This window comes from Schistocerca piceifrons, chromosome 1, assembly GCF_021461385.2.
Source record: "Schistocerca piceifrons isolate TAMUIC-IGC-003096 chromosome 1, iqSchPice1.1, whole genome shotgun sequence".
NCBI classification, from domain to species: domain Eukaryota; kingdom Metazoa; phylum Arthropoda; class Insecta; order Orthoptera; family Acrididae; genus Schistocerca; species Schistocerca piceifrons.
Window position 1 is genome coordinate 876,653,869 of NC_060138.1, and position 19,413 is coordinate 876,673,281.

The following is a 19,413-nucleotide window of genomic DNA, read 5'->3' on the forward strand; positions in this document are numbered from 1 at the left end:
TCTTGCCCCTTCCCTGTTCCCATCCCAGAACTATATGGCCCTCTATTCCACCAATGCACCCTCAATCTTGATACTACTCCTCACCTTTTCCACTACCCCAGTAACCAATGCCATTATATACTGAGCCCTTCAGCTTTTACAATAAAGTAAAACATGTAAATAAATTTCCAAAGAAAGATTAAAATTGATTATCCTTCCAGATGACTAACTAGGCCTGTGACAATAAATTCTTCAAATCTTGGAATAGTATTACCTGTTCTCAGTTGGCATATGAAACTGACTGTTCTAAATAATCAGAATGAGAGCAAAGGTCCAAGCCTCCTAACCAAAGTTAAGTGGCTTACCATGCATGCACTGCTGTGTTCAGTGTATTCCATACTGTGGTTATTGTCACTATTTAATAACAAATTTACATGCCCATGTTAAAACTACTTCAAATTTTCACTGAATGATTGCCCCAGAGACTGGACTTTGGAGAATGTATTCTATGGATCAATGTAATCACTGTCTGAAACTGAGTGTTTCTCTGGGATTGCCGACTTTCTCAGCATATTCCAATGATAAAATCTTCTTAGGTGATTAACAGAGTGGTGGCATCATCTTGTCACAACATTTAGATGAGTTTTGTACCCATCATCTTCAGGTAAAGTGTTGTCTTGCTGTGTTCTGCATATCTATGTAGCCACTGGAACGCTAACCTCTTCTGTGTGCAAGCCAATAACACACTTCCAAAAGCGGGTGCCATGGTAGTGGTGGGGGAATGTTGCTTGGCCCTGCTGTGAGCAGTCAGTACCGTTGTCTGTCCACAGATGTCACTGCATTCAGAACGGAGTGTCCCTATCTTATTTTCATAATTGCAGTATCAAATGTTGTGCTGATTTGAAATCGTCCACCCTGGTTTACTGGGTTGTTGGGCAGGTGTATTTCTACTGAGTCTTTGACAATAAAGCTCCAGAAACCATTGGCACTGCATAGATTCTTCATTTGTCCAAAATCAAAGGTGTGTTCCTCGTTAATTCAATGCTCTGCAACTGAAGGCTCATCTGTCTACCCTAAATGACTGTTTCTTATGTTCTGTATGGCACTGAGATGCACCACTGTGTCTTTCTGATGTACTGCATCAGACATTTGCACTCAGTGCTATAAACATGTGGTATCCGTAGGTCTAGCCAGTTTTTGCGTAGCCAAACATGTCCTTAATTTTTGCGTTGCACGGAAAACGGCATTTGTTTGATGTTTCCTCCAATATTCTTGCAATCTTGGCTGTTGGTGGTCCTTCATATGCAGGAATGTGACACATTTGGCTTCTTCTTCTTCTTCTTCTTCTTCTGTCCTCCTATCTGCCTTTAAGGTGCATCTTATTGTAACCATTTTTGTGGAAAGCACTGCGCAGATGTTGTAACTCATGCGGCAGGCTCATCCTGCTGCAGATGGTCCTGTTTCTGCATGCTAAGGTGGTTGGCACTGAGTTGCACTGCAATATATTCAGAGATCTCTGAGCTTAAGGTAAAGGTCCATATGTGTCTTCTTCCCATAAACTGCATCTTCTGACCTGTTGTCTGGATTTCACTCGGTCAAAATATCCAAGAAGGGTAGGCTTCCATCATGTTAAGTCTCCATAATGAACTTGATGTTGTCATGTGCCATTGAGATGGCATTGGAACTCCTGCAGGTTTTCTCTGGAGAGAAACATCAAATACAGATTGTTTTTTATGCAACAAAGAAAATTAAGGACATGCTTGACTCAACTAAAGACCAGTTAAAACTGCAGACACCAGGTGCTTATAGCACTGAGTGCAAATGTGGGATGTTGTGCATTGAACACACACAGCAATGCATCTCAGCTCCATATAGAACACATTGGGAACATTCAACTATAGCAGACAGACAAGTCTGCAGTGCCAGAGCACAGCCTCAAGAAGGAACACACTTTCTATTTTGAAGAAATGAAGAAAGTATGCAGTGTCAGTGGGTTCTGGGGCTTGATTGTCAAAACCTGCACAACAACCTAGTAAAGTGGGGTGGAGGATTTCAACTCGGCACAGCATTTGATTCCACCATTAAGAAAATACAATATGAGTGCTCTCTTGTAAAGGCAGTCACATCCCTGGACAGAATGGATAGACATCAGTACTCTTTGCCTGCAGCAGAGCTGTGCCATGTTGCCCCACCACCAGCAAGGCACACTCTTCTGGAAGCATGTATTGGCCCACACAAAAAAGCGGTCAGCAGTCGAATGACTATATAGATACACAGAACACAGCATCCTGACACTTTGCTGGAAGATGATTGATGCAAAACTCGCCAAATGTTGCGACAAGATGATACCACCACTCAGCTGACCAGACAAGAAGATTTTACTGTTGAATGTTTCTCATAATTTGTACAAATATATTTTAGGATGTACCATTATAAATAGCCTTCTTCTTAAAATTGTCACTGCAATCACAGTACATCTTCGGGGACATACTTAAAAAAATGTTAGTCAGTTTCGAAGTGTTGTATTTCAGATAATTTGATGCCGGATGTGAGCCATCCTTGCTCTCAGCTTCCAATATAATTGTCCCTGATACCATTGTAAAAGAAAACAGGATTCATAATGTTGTCTGAATATGTTTAGAATATATTTAAATTTCTTATCATCTACCATGTGTCCTTGATAAACTTCTTTCCATTGTTTGTCCAGTAAATTATCCCTGAACAGTGGACCAAGTCAGCATTTATGATTATATGAATCTGTACCTTTACCGTTTTAGTTAAAATTGGTTGATACGGATCCTTTATTGTTGCCATTTGACTAACATGTTCAGAGAACCACATACTAAGTGATGCATGCATCTTTCATAAAACTCAATTGTATTTAGAAATAAATTAATAATTACTGTTGCACTGTGTTCTCCTATTCTTATTCTATATGTTACTTTATGCTAGGTGCTCTTGATAAGTACTATCTGAAATGAAAAAAATATTGAAATTTCTACATACCATGTCTTCCAGTTGTTTCCATTAAGTTTTATTCTCTCCAGTTGCTTACTGGAGTTTAAACTGTTTCACAGAATCATAAATGCTGACTTGGTTCATTGTTCACAGATAATTTACTGGGCAAACAATGGAAGGAAGTTTATCAGGGACACATGGTAGATAAGAAATTCAAATATTTCATAAAAATATTCAGACAACACTGTGAATCCTGTTTTCTTTTATAATGGTATCAGGGATAACTACATTGGAAGCTGAGAGTGAGGGTGGGTAACATCTGGGGTCAAGTTATTTGAAATACAACACTTAAAACTGACTAATATTTTTTAAGTGTGTCCTTGTAAACTATTAGGCCTGCGATCTTGTATGTTTCAGTGCATGTTACTGAAACACAACACTCAAAGAACTGCTCAATGCAGTATTCGTTTAGGTCTAAGACCCAGAATTTTATTCTACTTTCTGTTTGTGTTGCAACTCCCTCTTTTTTATATTATACATGTCATAATGTAGTATTAACTTGAATCCAACAATGTGCATCTGCTCAGTTTATGTGACTTCCAAATGATGATTCATTATGCATGATCTGCGTCCCTGAAATTTTTTCAACTTTCACTTAAGTCTCCTACTCACAAATTATTAAAATTCGTGTTTTTAGCATATCTCCATGCACACACACAATTCCACTTTTATATGCTTACTGTCAGCATCCCAGGTTGAAGATTTACTGTGATTACAGTGACAATTTTAAGAAGAAAGCTATTTATAGTGCTACACCCTAAAACAGATTTTTACAACACCCTGTTGACTGACTCCTGAAGCTCTGCATTTAGACTTGCAAAAGAATACATCATTCAGGACTTGTCATCTCACTCAGAGTGACACACTCAACACATTAGTGTCAGAAGCATTCTCAGGTTTGTGCCCTTCCTAAATTGTTTAATTGAGCATACAGTTCAGTTACTGATATCCTTCCAATAATAATAATAACAATATAATAATATTAATAATAATAATAATAATTATTATTATTATTACTACAATAACATCACCTTGAAGCAGAATTTCCCTCAGAGGTCTTAAATCACAGGTGACTTCACTGAGCTCAACACCTGGCTTAAAAATATTTACTTATTGTGCAAGTTCTTAGAGAATCTTTTATCCTTTAGAAGTGTCAGAACATTAAAACATAGAAGTCCTCTGGGATTCTGCAACAGTTTGATATTAAGGATCCTGGTCTGTAGTTCTCTGCATACAATCTCTTTATCTTTTCTATTTGCATGAATTACTGATAAATGCAAGCTAAGAAAGAGGATCATTATACAGTGTCCTCAGTGTAAATCTAAATCTAATAGGAATTTCTTCAGTGCTCTTAGTATTCACTTTGAGTTGTCATAATTCCCTCCCAGTGGACACTACTTAATTGTAGGCACCTTCAGCACCGGACTGGAGTGTCTGCACATGTCAATGACACTGAGGGTTATTCCAGTGGTAGCAGGGCTATCCAAGATGGACAGGCCTCAGTGGAGGGACCTGATGAACAGTGTCTCACAACTTAGAGAAGAGAGGGCTGTCCCCATCTTTAAGAAGTCTGTCGCTGAAAGTGATGCATCTGCACAGACACCTCAGAATCAAGTACAGACATATGAACATGTCGGTGTACCTGCAGGAGGAAAACTGTACTTGACCTTGAAATCATTCAGAAGTCATCAGCTAAGGACTTTGAACATCAGCCACGTACTACAGCACAGCATCAGAGGCCCACTAACACCCAAACCTCCAGATGTCAGATGCTCAGAGTGGTACCAAATGTTGTATGTCAATAGAGTATCAACCAAAACTCTGATTTAGTTTGTACTATGTGCTATTATCCAGCAGAATTGGTGTAAATGTTAACTAAAAGTAACGCCAGAACTATGGCGCACAAGAAAAGCATAACTGAGTCGCCAGTACTCAGAGATTCCACGTGGAAGTTAGATCATCATACCAAGGAACCTCAGTTCAAACCAGGACTATTTGGAGTTATTCATAGTATGAAAGCTTTCACGACCCAATGACATATCTTCTGGTAAACCTTCCGGGATGTAAGGTCGTGGTCCATGAAACTCTTCAGCTCCTTACGTTTCGTCCAGAGCTGCACTGGACATCTTCAGAGGGGTGTTTCTCCTCCGGTGAGTCTTGCCGACTGACGGGTCAGATGTCTGAGAGCGGCTTATATATCGTAGAAAGTGGGCGTGACCAGAGTTACACGTGATATGCAGAGATAATCTTTGTCAGAGATAAAACTTAACTATTGATCGTAATCTCGTCACGGATAAAACTGTCTAGCAATTCTGTAGTGCTACTGTCCAAGTATCACTAAGTTTCATGGTCTCTTCTTTCCGATTAAAATTATCCCTATGTTTATATATTTCAATTGCTTCTCTACAAAGCACTACAGAATTGCTAGACAGTTTTATCCGCGACGAGATTACAATCGATAGTTAAGTTTTATCTCTGACAAAGATTATCTCTGCATATCGCGTGTAACTCTGGTCACGCCCACTTTCTACGATATATAAGCCACTCTCAGACGTCCGACCCGTCAGTCGGCAAGACTCGCCGGGGGAGAAACACCCCTCTGAAGATGTCCAGCGCAGCTCTGGACGAAACGTTAGGAGCTGAAGAGTTTCATGGACCACGACCTTACAACCCGGAAGGTTTACCAGAAGATATTTGGAGTTTATAGCAATGTTCTCTTGGCAGTCTGCTTTCTCTTAGCTTCTTTGAAAGTGGTAAACCTAGTTTCATAGAATATACAATCGGTGCAGAAAAACAAAGAAAAAATTGCATCACACATGCGGAAGTAATAATAATAATAATAATAATAATAATAATAATAATAATGGAAAAAGAAAACACTACATGGCAAGCACCCGTATCATCTAACACAGCCACACATCGATCAAGACGCATCCAACACATGGCTAAGAAAAGGCAATATATACAGTGAGACAGAAGGATTCATGATTGCAATACAGGATCAAACAATAAACACCAGATATTACAGCAAGCATATTATTAAAGATCCCAATACCATAACAGATAAATGCAGACTTTGCAAACAACAAATAGAAACAGTAGATCACATCACAAGCGGATGTACAATACTAGCAAATACAGAGTACCCCAGAAGACATGACAATGTAGCAAAAATAATACATCAACAACTTGCCATACAACATAAACTAATAAAACAACACATTCCCACATACAAGTATGCACCACAAAATGTACTGGAGAATGATGAATACAAATTATACTGGAACAGAACCATTATAACAGATAAAACAACACCACATAACAAACATGACATAATACTCACCAATAAAAAGAAGAAATTATCACAACTAATTGAAATATCCGTACCCAATACAGCAAATATACAGAAGAAAACAGGTGAAAAAATTGAAAAATACATCCAACTGGCTGAGGAAGTCAAGGACATGTGGCATCAGGATAAAGTTGACATTATACCAATTATACTATCAACTACAGGAGTCATACCACACAATATCCACTAGTACATCAACGCAATACAGCTACATCCAAATGTATATATGCAACTACAGAAATCTGTAATTATTGATACATGTTCAATTACCCGAAAGTTCCTAAATGCAATGTAACATATACCGTACAGTTAAAAGGAAGTCACGCTTGATCAAGGTCCGTGTCACTTTCCATTTCTAACCAGACATAACGTCTGAGGGAGAAAGAAAGAATAATAATAATAATAATAATAATAATAATATGCTTGATAAAACTAACTGTAGTAATAATAAGATCAATAATAAGTATCACACACACACACACACACACACACACACACACACATACACATACAATGTCATTCATTCAGGAATTAAGGCTTCACAATAATGGTTGCATACAAAGAAGTGTGTGAATCAAATCATGTTCGTACACCAGGCACATTTGATGAATCGCACATTTGCGCATCCACCCTGTAGGTTGTAGCATGAAAGCTTGGGTCTGAAACTTTGATGAATCCGTATTCTTTGACATTTTGACAAAGAGTTTAGCCATTATCCACTCGTGGTGGTAAAATTATAGAAACTTGGGGAACACAACTGATGGTATGTGAGGGACTGTAGCTTAAGAAGATTACTCTGCTGTTGCAGAGTAATATCTTCCAAAGAATCTTGAGTGGTATTGGACATTTTATGAATCGTATGCATCTACATTCTGAAGAAATGAAGACCAAGTGGTTGATAAATGGAGATTGTGTTTGATGGAATTGTGTGAATTGTGATTTGGTCTTTTGGTAGGTTACTTGTACATGCAGGCCACAAAGAACACTAGTCTTTGTGGGGCCTGTAAGAATCCAGTATTAGCAGAAGTTTCTCTCCACTGATTCGTTCTACAACTGCTTCTTGTAGAAATGTCCTGAACAGTTCTTTGGTCACTGTGCTGGAAAAATGAGAGTGGATGATTAAATTTGGTTCTGGGAATATGGACTGACATGTAGAAGTAGTCAAAGGACAAGGCTCTTGAAGGACAACAAACAGCTTTGGAGCAAGTTTGCCCATCTGTGAAAGCAATGGAATAACTGTGTATATATGGGTTGTCGCATGAACAGACTGTGAAACTCCTACAATATCTTTATAACCTCTAGTTACAAGACTGCATCTCAGTCATCTCCTTGTTGAATCCCCTTTCATCGAGATTGCAGATATCTGCGTCTGTGTAGGCTGTCATGAATTTACGAGTTGCTTGTTGCCAGTCCTCTACAATTTTTTGGATGTCGTCGTTGTTACAGTAAATTTTCACTGCTTAGACTTCACAGCTTACAGTGTTGTTTTTATGCTTCTAGCCGGGGACCCATTTGTCACTGGCATCAAATCTTGGGAAATTTAACTGTCTTTTTTTTTTTGCCCACATTTTGATGTCTACATTGTGTAGACATACACATTTCTGGTGACTGTGTTCAAGGTTTCAGTCATATGCATTGTAGTGCATGTTGGACCATTATGGAGCAAGGGGAGTAGCTTACAATTGGTTCGCCTCTTACTTTAAGAACAGAAAGCAGAGGGTAATTCTCCGCAATATTGAGAGTGGTAGTGATGTTCAGTCCCAATGGGGCACTGTTATGTGGGGCGTTCCCCAAGGATCGGTGCTGGGGCCACTGCTGTTTCTTATTTATATAAATGATATGCCTTCTAGTATTACAGGCGATTAAAAAATATTTCTGTTTGCTGATGACACCAGCTTGATAGTGAAGGATCTTGTGTGTAATATTGAAACAGTAACAAATAATGTAGTTCATGAAATAAGTTCGTGGCTTGTGGAAAATAATTTGATGCTAAATCACAGTAAGACTGAGTTTTTACAGTTTCTAACTCACAATTCAACAAGAACTGATATTTTGATCAGACATAATAGGCATATTATAAGCGAGACGGAACAGTTAAAATTCCTAGGTGTTCGGATAGATAGTAAGCTGTTGTGGAAAGCCCATGTCCAGGATCTTGTTCAGAAGCTAAATGCTGCTTTATTTACCATTTGAACAGTATCTGAAATAAGTGACAGTTCAACATGAAAAGTAGTCTACTTCGCATATTTTCATATGCTTATGTCGTATGGTATTATTTTTTGGGGTAATTCTTCTGATTCAAAAAGGGTATTTTTGGCTCAAAAACGGGCTGTTCGAGCTATATGTGGTGTAAGTTCGAGAACGTCTTGTCGACCCCTATTCAAAAATCTGGGAATTCTGACATTGCCCTCACAATATATATTTTCTTTAATGTCGTTTGTTGTTAGCAATATTAGCGTATTCCCAAGAGTTAGCAGCTTTCACTCAGTTAATACTAGGCAGAAATTAAATCCGCATGTAGAATGCACTTCCTTGACTCTTGCGCAGAAAGGAGTGCAGTATTCTGCTGCATCCATTTTCAATAAGCTACCACAAGAACTCAAAAATCTTAGCAGTAGCCCAAACTCTTTTAAGTCTAAACTGAAGAGTTTCCTCATGGCTCACTCCTTCTATTCTGTCGAAGAGCTCCTGGAAGAGCTAAAAAATTAAGCAAATTCCAGTGTTACATTGTTGATTTTCTTCATTTAAACTTATGACTTGTCACCTGAATATGTTTTTTTATATTTCATTTTATCTGTTTCTAATATCGTGTTATAACTTCATGTATTGACTCGTTCCATGACCATGGAGACTTCTCCTTAATTTGGTTCCATGGAACAATAAATAAATAAATAAATGTTTGTGCTTCTCCATCACAGACAGCTCTCCATTTCCCCACTGATGTTTCCATTCATACAACATACACCGTGCAGGACATCTAGTGCAAAATCTATTTCTCATTGCAGGCATCATGTCCTGTGCAAATTTTTGAGTCAGCTTCGGCTGTTTTTTGATGTTGAGGCAATATTTGATCATTTTTACTTTCTCCTTTCTTGAATAAAATGTTACCCTTTTCTCCTTCTGTGATATTTCATAACTTCTATTGCTTGAGGACCCTTCTGGTGGTGATATTGAAGGCATTGACTCTAGTCCATTCACTTGGTCACAAACAAAAGATCCTGCTCCACCTGTTCGCTCATCAATATCTAATGTTTCCTCTTCGATGGCATTTGATGCATTCCATTGATCAATTATGTCCAGTAGGAATGGTGCTCACTTTCTCTTGCCTTTAGTTATTTCTGTTGTACGTACACAAGACACTATGCAACAGTTTGATGAGAATGTCAATAATGTTCCACAGATTCATGTCGCACAACAGTACATGTAGCATGCAGAATGGATAGTAACTGCAGACTTACTGGTCTTTGTGTGCACAAACATGAGACCCTAGTCACAACATGCACATCTGATGTGCAGTGGCAGTGCCATTATTATTATTATTATTATTATTATTATTATTATTAATACTTCTGCACTTGTGATGGAATTGTTTCTTTATTCTACTGTTCTGATGGTTTATGTTTATTCTATCAAACTACAACTGCACTAGCTGCTTCATCGTGATTGATGACTGTTCTGTTGCACATGTCTGACAGAAGACCACACCTGTCTATACGAGTGTGCTCTAACCCACCCACAGTACAGATTTTAATGCATTTCTTCAGTTTCCATAATTACCGTAGCATTTGGAAAACTGTACTCCATGATTCAGGAGAGACTGTTTCTGCATCTGCTTGCAGTAAACTCATTTTAAAGTCACCAACACATCAGCACTATGGGGTTGCTACCCCTACAGGGAGGACAATGTTACTAAATAGGGCTAAGAGTGGGGTGGCTGTTTTTGTCAATGAGAGATACCAATCCTCTCCTGTCATTCATGTCATGACCATTCAAACAGTTGCAGTGGAAGTTCTCATGCCTACTAACATAACAGTGGGTTTCTTACATCTTCCACTGCTGGATGCAGGTGCACTGACAGAGTTTTTCCAGGCATTTCCCCACCTGTGAGGAGGAATGGATGACTTCAGCGCACACAATTTGCTGTGGGGCTTAATTATACTGGAGACTGTGACATAGTATTGTGTTTTATGCTGAAACCATTTACCCATAGTCTGTGTTTTTTGACCTTGAAAAGATGTACACCACCTCTTTGAGGTACAACATCCTTAGCCAACTTCATAATGGGGACTACATGGGTGTCTGTCACTTCTTGTTCAGCCCTTCCTTCCTTGTTCAATGCTTTTCATATTGCATTGGTGATAGCTTCTCTGGCCACTTTTTTCAGAATAATGGGATCCCTCAAAGCAGAGTAGTCAATTCAAACTGTTTGCAGTGACTATCAGTGGCCTCTCCACAGCAGTCACAAGTTCTGTTAAAAATTCTTTGTTTGTGGATGACTGTCCAATCTTCTGCTCTTTCTCCAGTCTTAAGAAGACAATGAGGCAGCTACAGTTGACTATCATGAGACTGAAAAGTTGGGCCAATAAAACTGGTTTGTAGGTTGTCACTAGAAATGACTATCTGTGTTGATTTTTATCTGTGCTTATTGAAGTTTTAACCAACCAGAACCCATGATGGGGAACATTTTTTTTTTTTTAATTTTAAGGACAATGAGCACTTTTGTAGCCTACTATTTGACACAATATTAACTTCTGCACCTGAAAGACCTGCATACAAAGAGCATCAAATCATTGAATATTTTGAAATTCCTCAGCAGAAAGGTGTTGGGAATTGACGGGTCCTGTCTCCTGATGTTTTATAGGGCACTTGTCAGGTCACAATTAGCTTACGGTGTTGTGGTTTATGGATCAACACATACTTGTGCTGAATACCTGGACACATTGAAACATAGGGAAATGACAAAGCAGCCAGAGAAGTGTGTAACTGTGGTGTTGTATGTCGATGTGCTGTCCTATTTCTTATCTTCATCTCATTGTCGGACAGAAAAATCATGTGTCAGTGGCAAACAACAAACTGCAGTCAGTGAAATCATCGATGCTGGTATGATGGACTTCATGACAACCACACTGATGTGCTCACAAAACTGTGTACAAGATATTGCCCATTAACCCAGTGTTTTCTCCTCGTCGATCCATCCCTCCGTGAAGTTTCTGGGTATGCCACGTTCAGACCAGCATGTTGTGGTTACATGTATTATAATATGCAGACATAAAGACAACCCTCAGTTTGGCTGAAGACCTGCCCACCTTCCTCACTGTTGCTGACACCAGTGTGTGAACTGTCAGGTCTGACCCCTTAAGTGCTGGGAAGGGAAAGTCAGCATGATCTGAATGGATAGCTTGTGCAGTCAGTTTAGCATTTTTATTATATGATTTTTCAGTGTCTTAGTTTAGTGTATCATTATGACAGTTTTTTTATTTGTTAGGAGGACTTCCATGCATTATAAGCACTCTGAATGGTATTGGGGGGCTAGAACAGACTTGTGGTTGTTCCTTACTTGTCACAAGAGGTAATTAAAAGGAGACTTGAACCAACTTTTACATTAAGGATTTTGATTTTATGAAGCCACTTCATCAATTTTATCTCATTTCACAACCTCTCCATAAACCTTGTTGTCTTAATTACTTAAACCACTGTGGTAGTCAATCTGCCATTGGAGAGAGAGAGGGGGGGGGGATGGGGGGAGATGGTTCGTCATGTACCCTCTGAGTTTTTACCCGCCTCGGAATGCAAGGATCGCACTGCTGATGCCACAACTGTAACCTCCCCATGTATGCTGAGGTATAGGTAGGTGTCTGTCCAGTCTGAGGCACTGACACTTCAGGCAATGGCTACTAAGTGAGGTAGCCTTTGCCATGCTACGATGATGCCCATAGGAGAGCCTCTGATCACAGTGAATAACAAGAAGATGGAAGATCAGCAATGAAGAGGATCAAACTCGCCCATACTAGTGGCTGTGTCAGCACTGACTTCTCAGCAGATAGAAAGTAAGTTCTTAATGCCAAGGGTTACAATCCCATGGCATTTGTCTATGGGTATGCTATAGGATGAGGGTCGGGCAAGAAGAAATGGAGGTAGAGAGTTCGCCCAGTTCTTGGTATGCTGCAGAACAGACGGAGAAACTTTTGCAATGAAAAATATTGAAAATATTGAGAATAAGTTGCTGCACTAGAGAATATGAGAAATAGATCCCTGTTGATCGAAACTTTGCTGAGCAACCACAGGCATTTCAGGTCTTTGATAAGCTCACAAGCATATCAGTTACTCTCTCTCCTCAAAGAACTCTGCAGGATTCAAAGTGTAATATTTCATTGGAACCTAACACTGCAAACATGTGAAGATATGCATCTTAACTTAGTGGCACTGAGTCTGTTTTGTTCATCACATCCAGAGAGTACCTAAGGATAATAGATTGGTCACTGGAGATTTCATTCTAGCCTTTGATGTACATATTTTAACTGAGAAAGCTAAGGTCATGGTTTATAATGTGATGTTGAGCAATATTTTTCTCTCCTCGTGTGGTGTTTCAAGCGCACACATTTGGACACAGTCATCCTGCTGTATTAATGACGCTACTTATGGTGTGTGTAGGACATATGAGGATATGTTTGCGAACAAACCCCTACTTTTGTAAACTGTTCAGATAACCATGGCCCTTGTTTGCCAACATGTTCAGTTTTCAAGAAGGAGAAGAAACTCAAGGAATGTACTGTCTGTCATATCAAGATGCTAAAAAATAGTTAGAATGACTCCACCTAGTCAATATGATGTCATACTTTACAAATATTGTGCCAAAATCCATACATAGTACAATGATGTCTCAAACAGAAACTCCTGACCTTTGCCACATGTCAGTGCTTGTTTTTCAATCTGGGAAGGGGACATCAGCTCCCTCAATCCCCAGACACGTGGCAGTATTCATGACCATCTCCTTGGCACAGCTGGAGATGCCTCATCCTCTTCCTTCCAGCTTCACCAGAGGACACCTGCAAAGGTGCCCTCCCTTTCAGGACAAAACAGAGTAGCAGTCTGCCACCAACAACTAGCTGATAGAGCCATAGTCTTGAGTGTCATAGAAAAGGACAGGCCTTTTCTATCTCAGAAGACAAAAAAAGGAAAATTCTCACAGAAACTGAAACTATACAGGGATGAGAGAGAAAAATCAGAATTTAAACTGAATTCTACTGCTTTGGTCAATTTCTCCCCCAACCCGCCCCTCTATGAATACCATTACTGTATGCGCAGGACCTTCACCTGTGTACCACTCTTCATCATTGTGCACCACAGTGTGTTGACTTCAGAGGGCCATACAGAAAGTACATAACTGGGCTCTGAACATATTGATATAAATTTTCTACCACAAAACTTGGGTCATGCACTTATGTAGATACTTCACCTCAGTAAACAGTTATTTAAAGTCGTTGTAACTTTCAAATTTTTAGGCCTTTTATTGGACAATAATTTAGTGTATGCTAGCTGAAAGCAAATTACATAAGAAAACATATTACCCCCAGATTTATCTGCAAAATCTCCTGTGGCACAGATTGCAGACTTCTGAAATTCTACAAAGCTTTAATTTGATCCTTCCTAGACTATGGGTGTGTTGCTTACAGATTGGCAGCACCATCAGTATTTATCTTGTTATACCCTGTTCACCACAGTGGTATGTGGTTGGCAAATAGAGCTTTCCTTAAGAGCCCTGTAGACATCCTTCTGGTACCCCACCACTGAGGCTGAGCAACTCTTGGCGAGTGATGCGGTCACAACCTGTCAGATGCCTACCCATCTATATCACTCAACAGTGTCCCACAACCAACAATTCAGTCAGTTTGTGGATCACCCAGAAATGGATAGACCACCTGAGATATTACTGGAAGCTCTATGCAAGGACCTCAGACTGTTCCCTCTTGTCTGGGTACAGTGTTTCCTCTCAGCACCCACAGGGAGTGCAACAGGGCTTATGATTCAGATGGACCTCTTCCTTGGCCCTAAAGAAAATGCCAATCCCACCATTCTCGGGTGCCTATTCTGTTTGTTTTTCGACTACTACTCAAATTTGATGTGCAACCACTTGGATGAACAAAAGTCCATGACACATGCAACATGCAAGGGGGCACATGAAATATTCTGTGCCAAGTGCATGCAGTGTATATGCTGCAAATCATTCACCATATCATGGGCTCTGCAGTAAATTAAAACTCACCTTAAAGGACTCCTTTTTTGTAGTGATTCCATGAGCTGTTTAAAATGCATATCTCAGTCCTTTCACAAAAATGTTTTGATTACTAACAGCCCATACTTATTAGTTGATCTCCTCAGTGCTGGAATGGCAATAATGTTCATTTGGAGCAGAAATGTACTTGCTGACAAATTAGCTAAATTTATTGATTGACGACTCCATGGAGTGTCCTGTGCACCACAACCAGATAATGGATATACTTAGAAGGAGAGACAGCATTGGTCGTATTTTTTTGTTTTATTAACCGCAAAATCGATTTTCGAGTTTATGTGATCGCTCTAAGCTTGTTGACACCAGTGCCTACCAATTTAAATTGTATATTACAGCACTGAGGATGGTCACTAAGTGACCGAAAATCGATTTTGCAGTTAATAAAACAAAAAAATACGACCAATGCTGTCCCCCCTCCTAAGTAAAAATTAGCTAAGGAAGATCTGCAGGATACAAACTTGAACTCATAGTAACTGGCACAGACATAAGACTGTAAATGTGACACCCATGTTTGAAAACATGGGATATGGAGCGGCAGGCTACCATAACCCTTAACAAGCAAAGTTTAATCAAGGGGAACACCAAGGTGTGGCACACTTCCCTCCAGACATCCAAGAAAGACGGCATTGTACAGTACCAATTGCGTATTTGCCACACCAGATATTCCCACAAGTTCCTCTTTCACCAAGAGGACTTCCATCAGTGAAACTGTGCTAGTCATCTCACAATAGTCCATATTGTCACTGTGTATCCTATTGGCTGATGTGAGATGAGCAGTCATCCTTTCTACCTCCCTACCTCAGGTACTATGACGTTCCAGATCCACCATGCTGAAATTTTTCTGGTTGGATTACATAAAGTTCTACATGAAACTAAATAAATCCAGTTTCAGAAATCAATTTTGGAACTTAATTTAAAATTTCTAACAGTGTAAATTCTCTGCAGAAATTTATTGGATTTTTAAATTTCTTTAAGTAAAAAATAAGTTGTACAAAAAGCAAGGAGAAGCAGGTACATTATCTTCTTGGAAAACAGAAGAAGAAACATGTCTGCAAATGATTTTCACACTTACCTAATATTATTAGTAAGAATTAGCTAATGAAGTCCTACATCATTTCCTGATAAAAAGTGGGTTTTATTACAAAATTTAATGCATCTCAATGTTAGGCAGGGGCACGGGGGGGGGGGGGGGGGGGGGGGGGGGGGGGGGGGGTTGTAGCACATATCGCTGAGGTGCATGGCCCGAGTAGCCTCCAGCTACTTTCTATGTCTGCACTGTCATGTGTTTTAAAAAAATTATGTACATATTTTGTCCGTTTAAGCTAATTAGTTATCTAGTCAGTACAGTAATCATTTCTTACCCCATTTTAACTCTACTGACTGGCAACCCTACTTACTGTAAGGTTCAGGATCATCTACAGTTTTAGCTGCCAGGGTTTTACCTCACTTTTAGCCACGTGAGTTGAGCTGCTGCCATGCAAATTTTCTATCACGACAGCAAGGCCACAAACCCTGGAGCTGTAAATTCTGATTTTCTCATACCAGTGCAGCGAGGGACTGATAGCCAAGATGTTTAATCGCTTTAAACCCATTATAATAACAATAATAATAATAATCATAATCATAATCATACATTATACACAACTCTGCCCGTGGGGAAAGCCTTCATCCCCCCCACCCACAAGTATGACAGTAAGGGTGATGGTGGTCATGCTGTTGTGTGGCCCACATTCATCAACATTCTCTTAATCATTTTCCAATGCCAGAAGTGATTATTTCAATATCTATCATTCATCATTATATGTAGCATTCAAACATTGGAATGGCAGTAGTATTTGTATGCACAAATGTGTTACTAAATGTGTAATTTAATAATTTGGGTCTATCTGTTGTCTTTGGTTTCAACACCAGGATAATCTGTTAGGGGTCTTGATTGAAACTTTTCTTTTAACTTAGAATCAGAACTTCTTGCTCGTTGATAGCACAAGCTGTTATTATCTTCAAATGTATGATTTCTTTTTAACAGGAATACAATCTGGGGGATGCGGAGAGTACAGCGTTCGTATACGACCAGCTCTGATATTCCAGACCCAACATGCTGAAATTTTTCTGGACCAATTCCGACAAGTTCTACGTGAAACTAAATAAACACAGTTGTGGAGATCAGTTCTGGGGCCTAATTTTAAAAACCTAATAGTGTGAATTCTCTACAGAAATTTATTGGATTTTTAAATTTCTTTACACAAACAATAAGCTGTATACACAGCACGGAGAAGCAAACAATTGTAATACATTATCTTCTTGGGAAACAGAAGAAAAAACATGTCTGCAAATGATTTTTTTTATACTTACCTAACATTATTAGTAAAAATTTTAATAATTCACTGAAGTTGATGTGTACTACATTAATAGAGCTTTATTTACTGGCACGACAAACATTTAACTATTTTTAATATTAATTTTTTAAACTGTTTTACACTTGCTGCTTTGTTGGCATAATAATGTCTTTGTTTTGTAAAATTTTTGTATTGATTTTTATGATTGTGAGATTTTAACTCCTGCAAGATTGTTGTGTTCAGTCTTACAAAGAGTCTGTTGTTGAAGACACCAAAGAGATTAACCAGTGCAACTAAAAGTGAAAGCCATCTAAAAAAAAAAAAAAACTGGAAATGTTGCCAGTATTCCTGAAGATTGTTTCCACAGAGATGGTGTAAGATGGTGTAAGATAGTGTAACATTTCATAATACTTTTAAAGACTGTAATTTGCATTTTCTGATTTTGTTTTATTTTTTCCCATTGTACTTTTCATATTTTGTGTGTTGCACAAAATTCTTATGATGAATGCATTTTTTTGTTTAGCATCTGATCTTGTGCTTTAGTTCATGTATGTTGTACATGTATTTCCCATGAATTAGTGTTCTTCCATTGGTCCACTTTTATATTTTTACCTTCCTATTGTCATTACACATGATCTGTCCAATTCCGAATGCTGAACTGTGTAACAAAATTGAAGAAGTAAAAGTACAAAAGAAAAATATATAGGAGACTCCCAAAATCCTGAGATAAAATTTTCGTTTATTTCCTTGCCACAGTTCACATTCTGAAATAAAGATCATCACTTTTTGCTTCTCTGTAACCTGTTTATGAAACTGATTACTGGTCTTAAACATTTAAGTAAAGCATCCTAGAGACAGTAGCTCTATTATTTATTGGCAGCTAATGATATCTAATACAGACTGCTGGAAAAATCAATATCATAACTTTTCCTTCTGTGTTTCAAGAATGTGTCATTAAGCTGTTCCAACTTCACAGTGGTGCTCCAAATGTTGATGTTATGGAGATATAAACAGTTAAAATAATGAAAGGAGTAGAAAAGGCTGAATGAGAAAAGTACAAAATGAATGTAACTCTTTTTAGTTACCATGGAGCAGTCAGTTGGCACATTATTTGCATTCCCATGTGTAAATGAAGAAAATAAGCTGTTTTGGCTATACATATATGTCACCAATAGATATTAAGTATGGTAGTCTTCCAAAATACAGATGTTTCAGCAATACTAATTCATGTGTCATGTTTTGTTTGTCAGGGAGAGAGAGAGAGAGAGAGAGAGAGAGAGAGAGAGAGAGAGAGAGAGAGAGAATTAGCATACATAAATGCCTTGTATTATATAGAAAGTTTATTTACTCCCGAGTATTATAATTACTTCTGATAGCTAGATTTTATTACTCTCTGTTATGGTATTGTATTTATCGAAAAATATCAAAATAATTGTTAGAATTAACACATAATATGCAGACTGCATGAAAAAGTTAATGAAGTCAGTATATTAATTGAAACTTAGATTTCATATTCTAGTGATTGGTTGTATACTGAATGATGCTGAGTTAATTTGTATAAGGTAGTTTCACTGTATAGGACTGAATTTATTTTGACTGTGCTTTTTATAATTTTTCTTTTAAAGAAAGTAAGATATTGTTAGCTTAATCAGCCCTCATTGTCAGTAATTTAGTAGACTGAATATGAAACGCTTGTGTTCATCAAGTCTTCCAAACACAGCCATATATTTATATGATACAGTAACATCATTGTATATTTAACAAAAAAATTTGAAAAATAAAGGTCACATTTTGCTGGTAAATTATTTAACAGTAATTTTGAATTTCCTAATGATTTAAATATGTTTGTTACAAATATAAACTGTAGCCAAAATTCAATCTCATACACTTTTCATAGAATTATGGTATTGGTACTAAAAACTTCAATTTAAAAGTTCATATACTTGGGTGAGACTGGTAGCCTACCTGTTTTTACCTGCACAGTTATCCTCAGTAGCAGTGCCTCCATCAAAATTGGCTGAAAATCGGTGGTAGGTATAATTTACTGTCCATAATGTAGCTCACACCAAAAATTGAAGTTCAAACATGTTAATTTCTCGTGGATGCTGAATGAACAACTGTTTGTGGCCGATCGGAGTGTAATCTATTTTAATTACAGTACAGATAAATGAGAAGCCACTTACTGCACTTCGTAGATGTCCTGAAATATTGTTTGAGTGCAGTAACCTAACACCGATGTAATTATTTACAGACCTTCATATGTGATAAACACACATAATTAACAGTCACTGAATAAAACTCTTAAAGCACTGTCCTTCAAATGTTACAGTCATATTGGTACAAACATGATGTGCACAGTAATTATCATTTGGAAATAACACAGTTCATAGTTTGATCCTATTGTACAGTTTTCACTAGCCATTGTTGAAGTTTAAAAC

At 38.2% G+C, this 19,413-nt stretch overlaps 1 protein-coding gene across 1 annotated transcript in view; it reads left to right on the forward strand.

Annotated features, from left to right (window-relative positions):
* The window catches only part of LOC124792438 (4-aminobutyrate aminotransferase, mitochondrial), a 113,051-nt gene extending 94,274 nt beyond the window's left edge, over positions 1 to 18,777 (forward strand). Inside the window, exon 10 of the mRNA XM_047257941.1 lies at positions 16,666 to 18,777. Coding sequence (XP_047113897.1) covers positions 16,666 to 16,787 — 122 coding nt within the window. The 3' untranslated portion in view covers positions 16,788 to 18,777. The remainder of the gene's footprint in view (positions 1 to 16,665) is intronic.
* Positions 18,778 to 19,413: the final 636 nt, after the last annotated feature.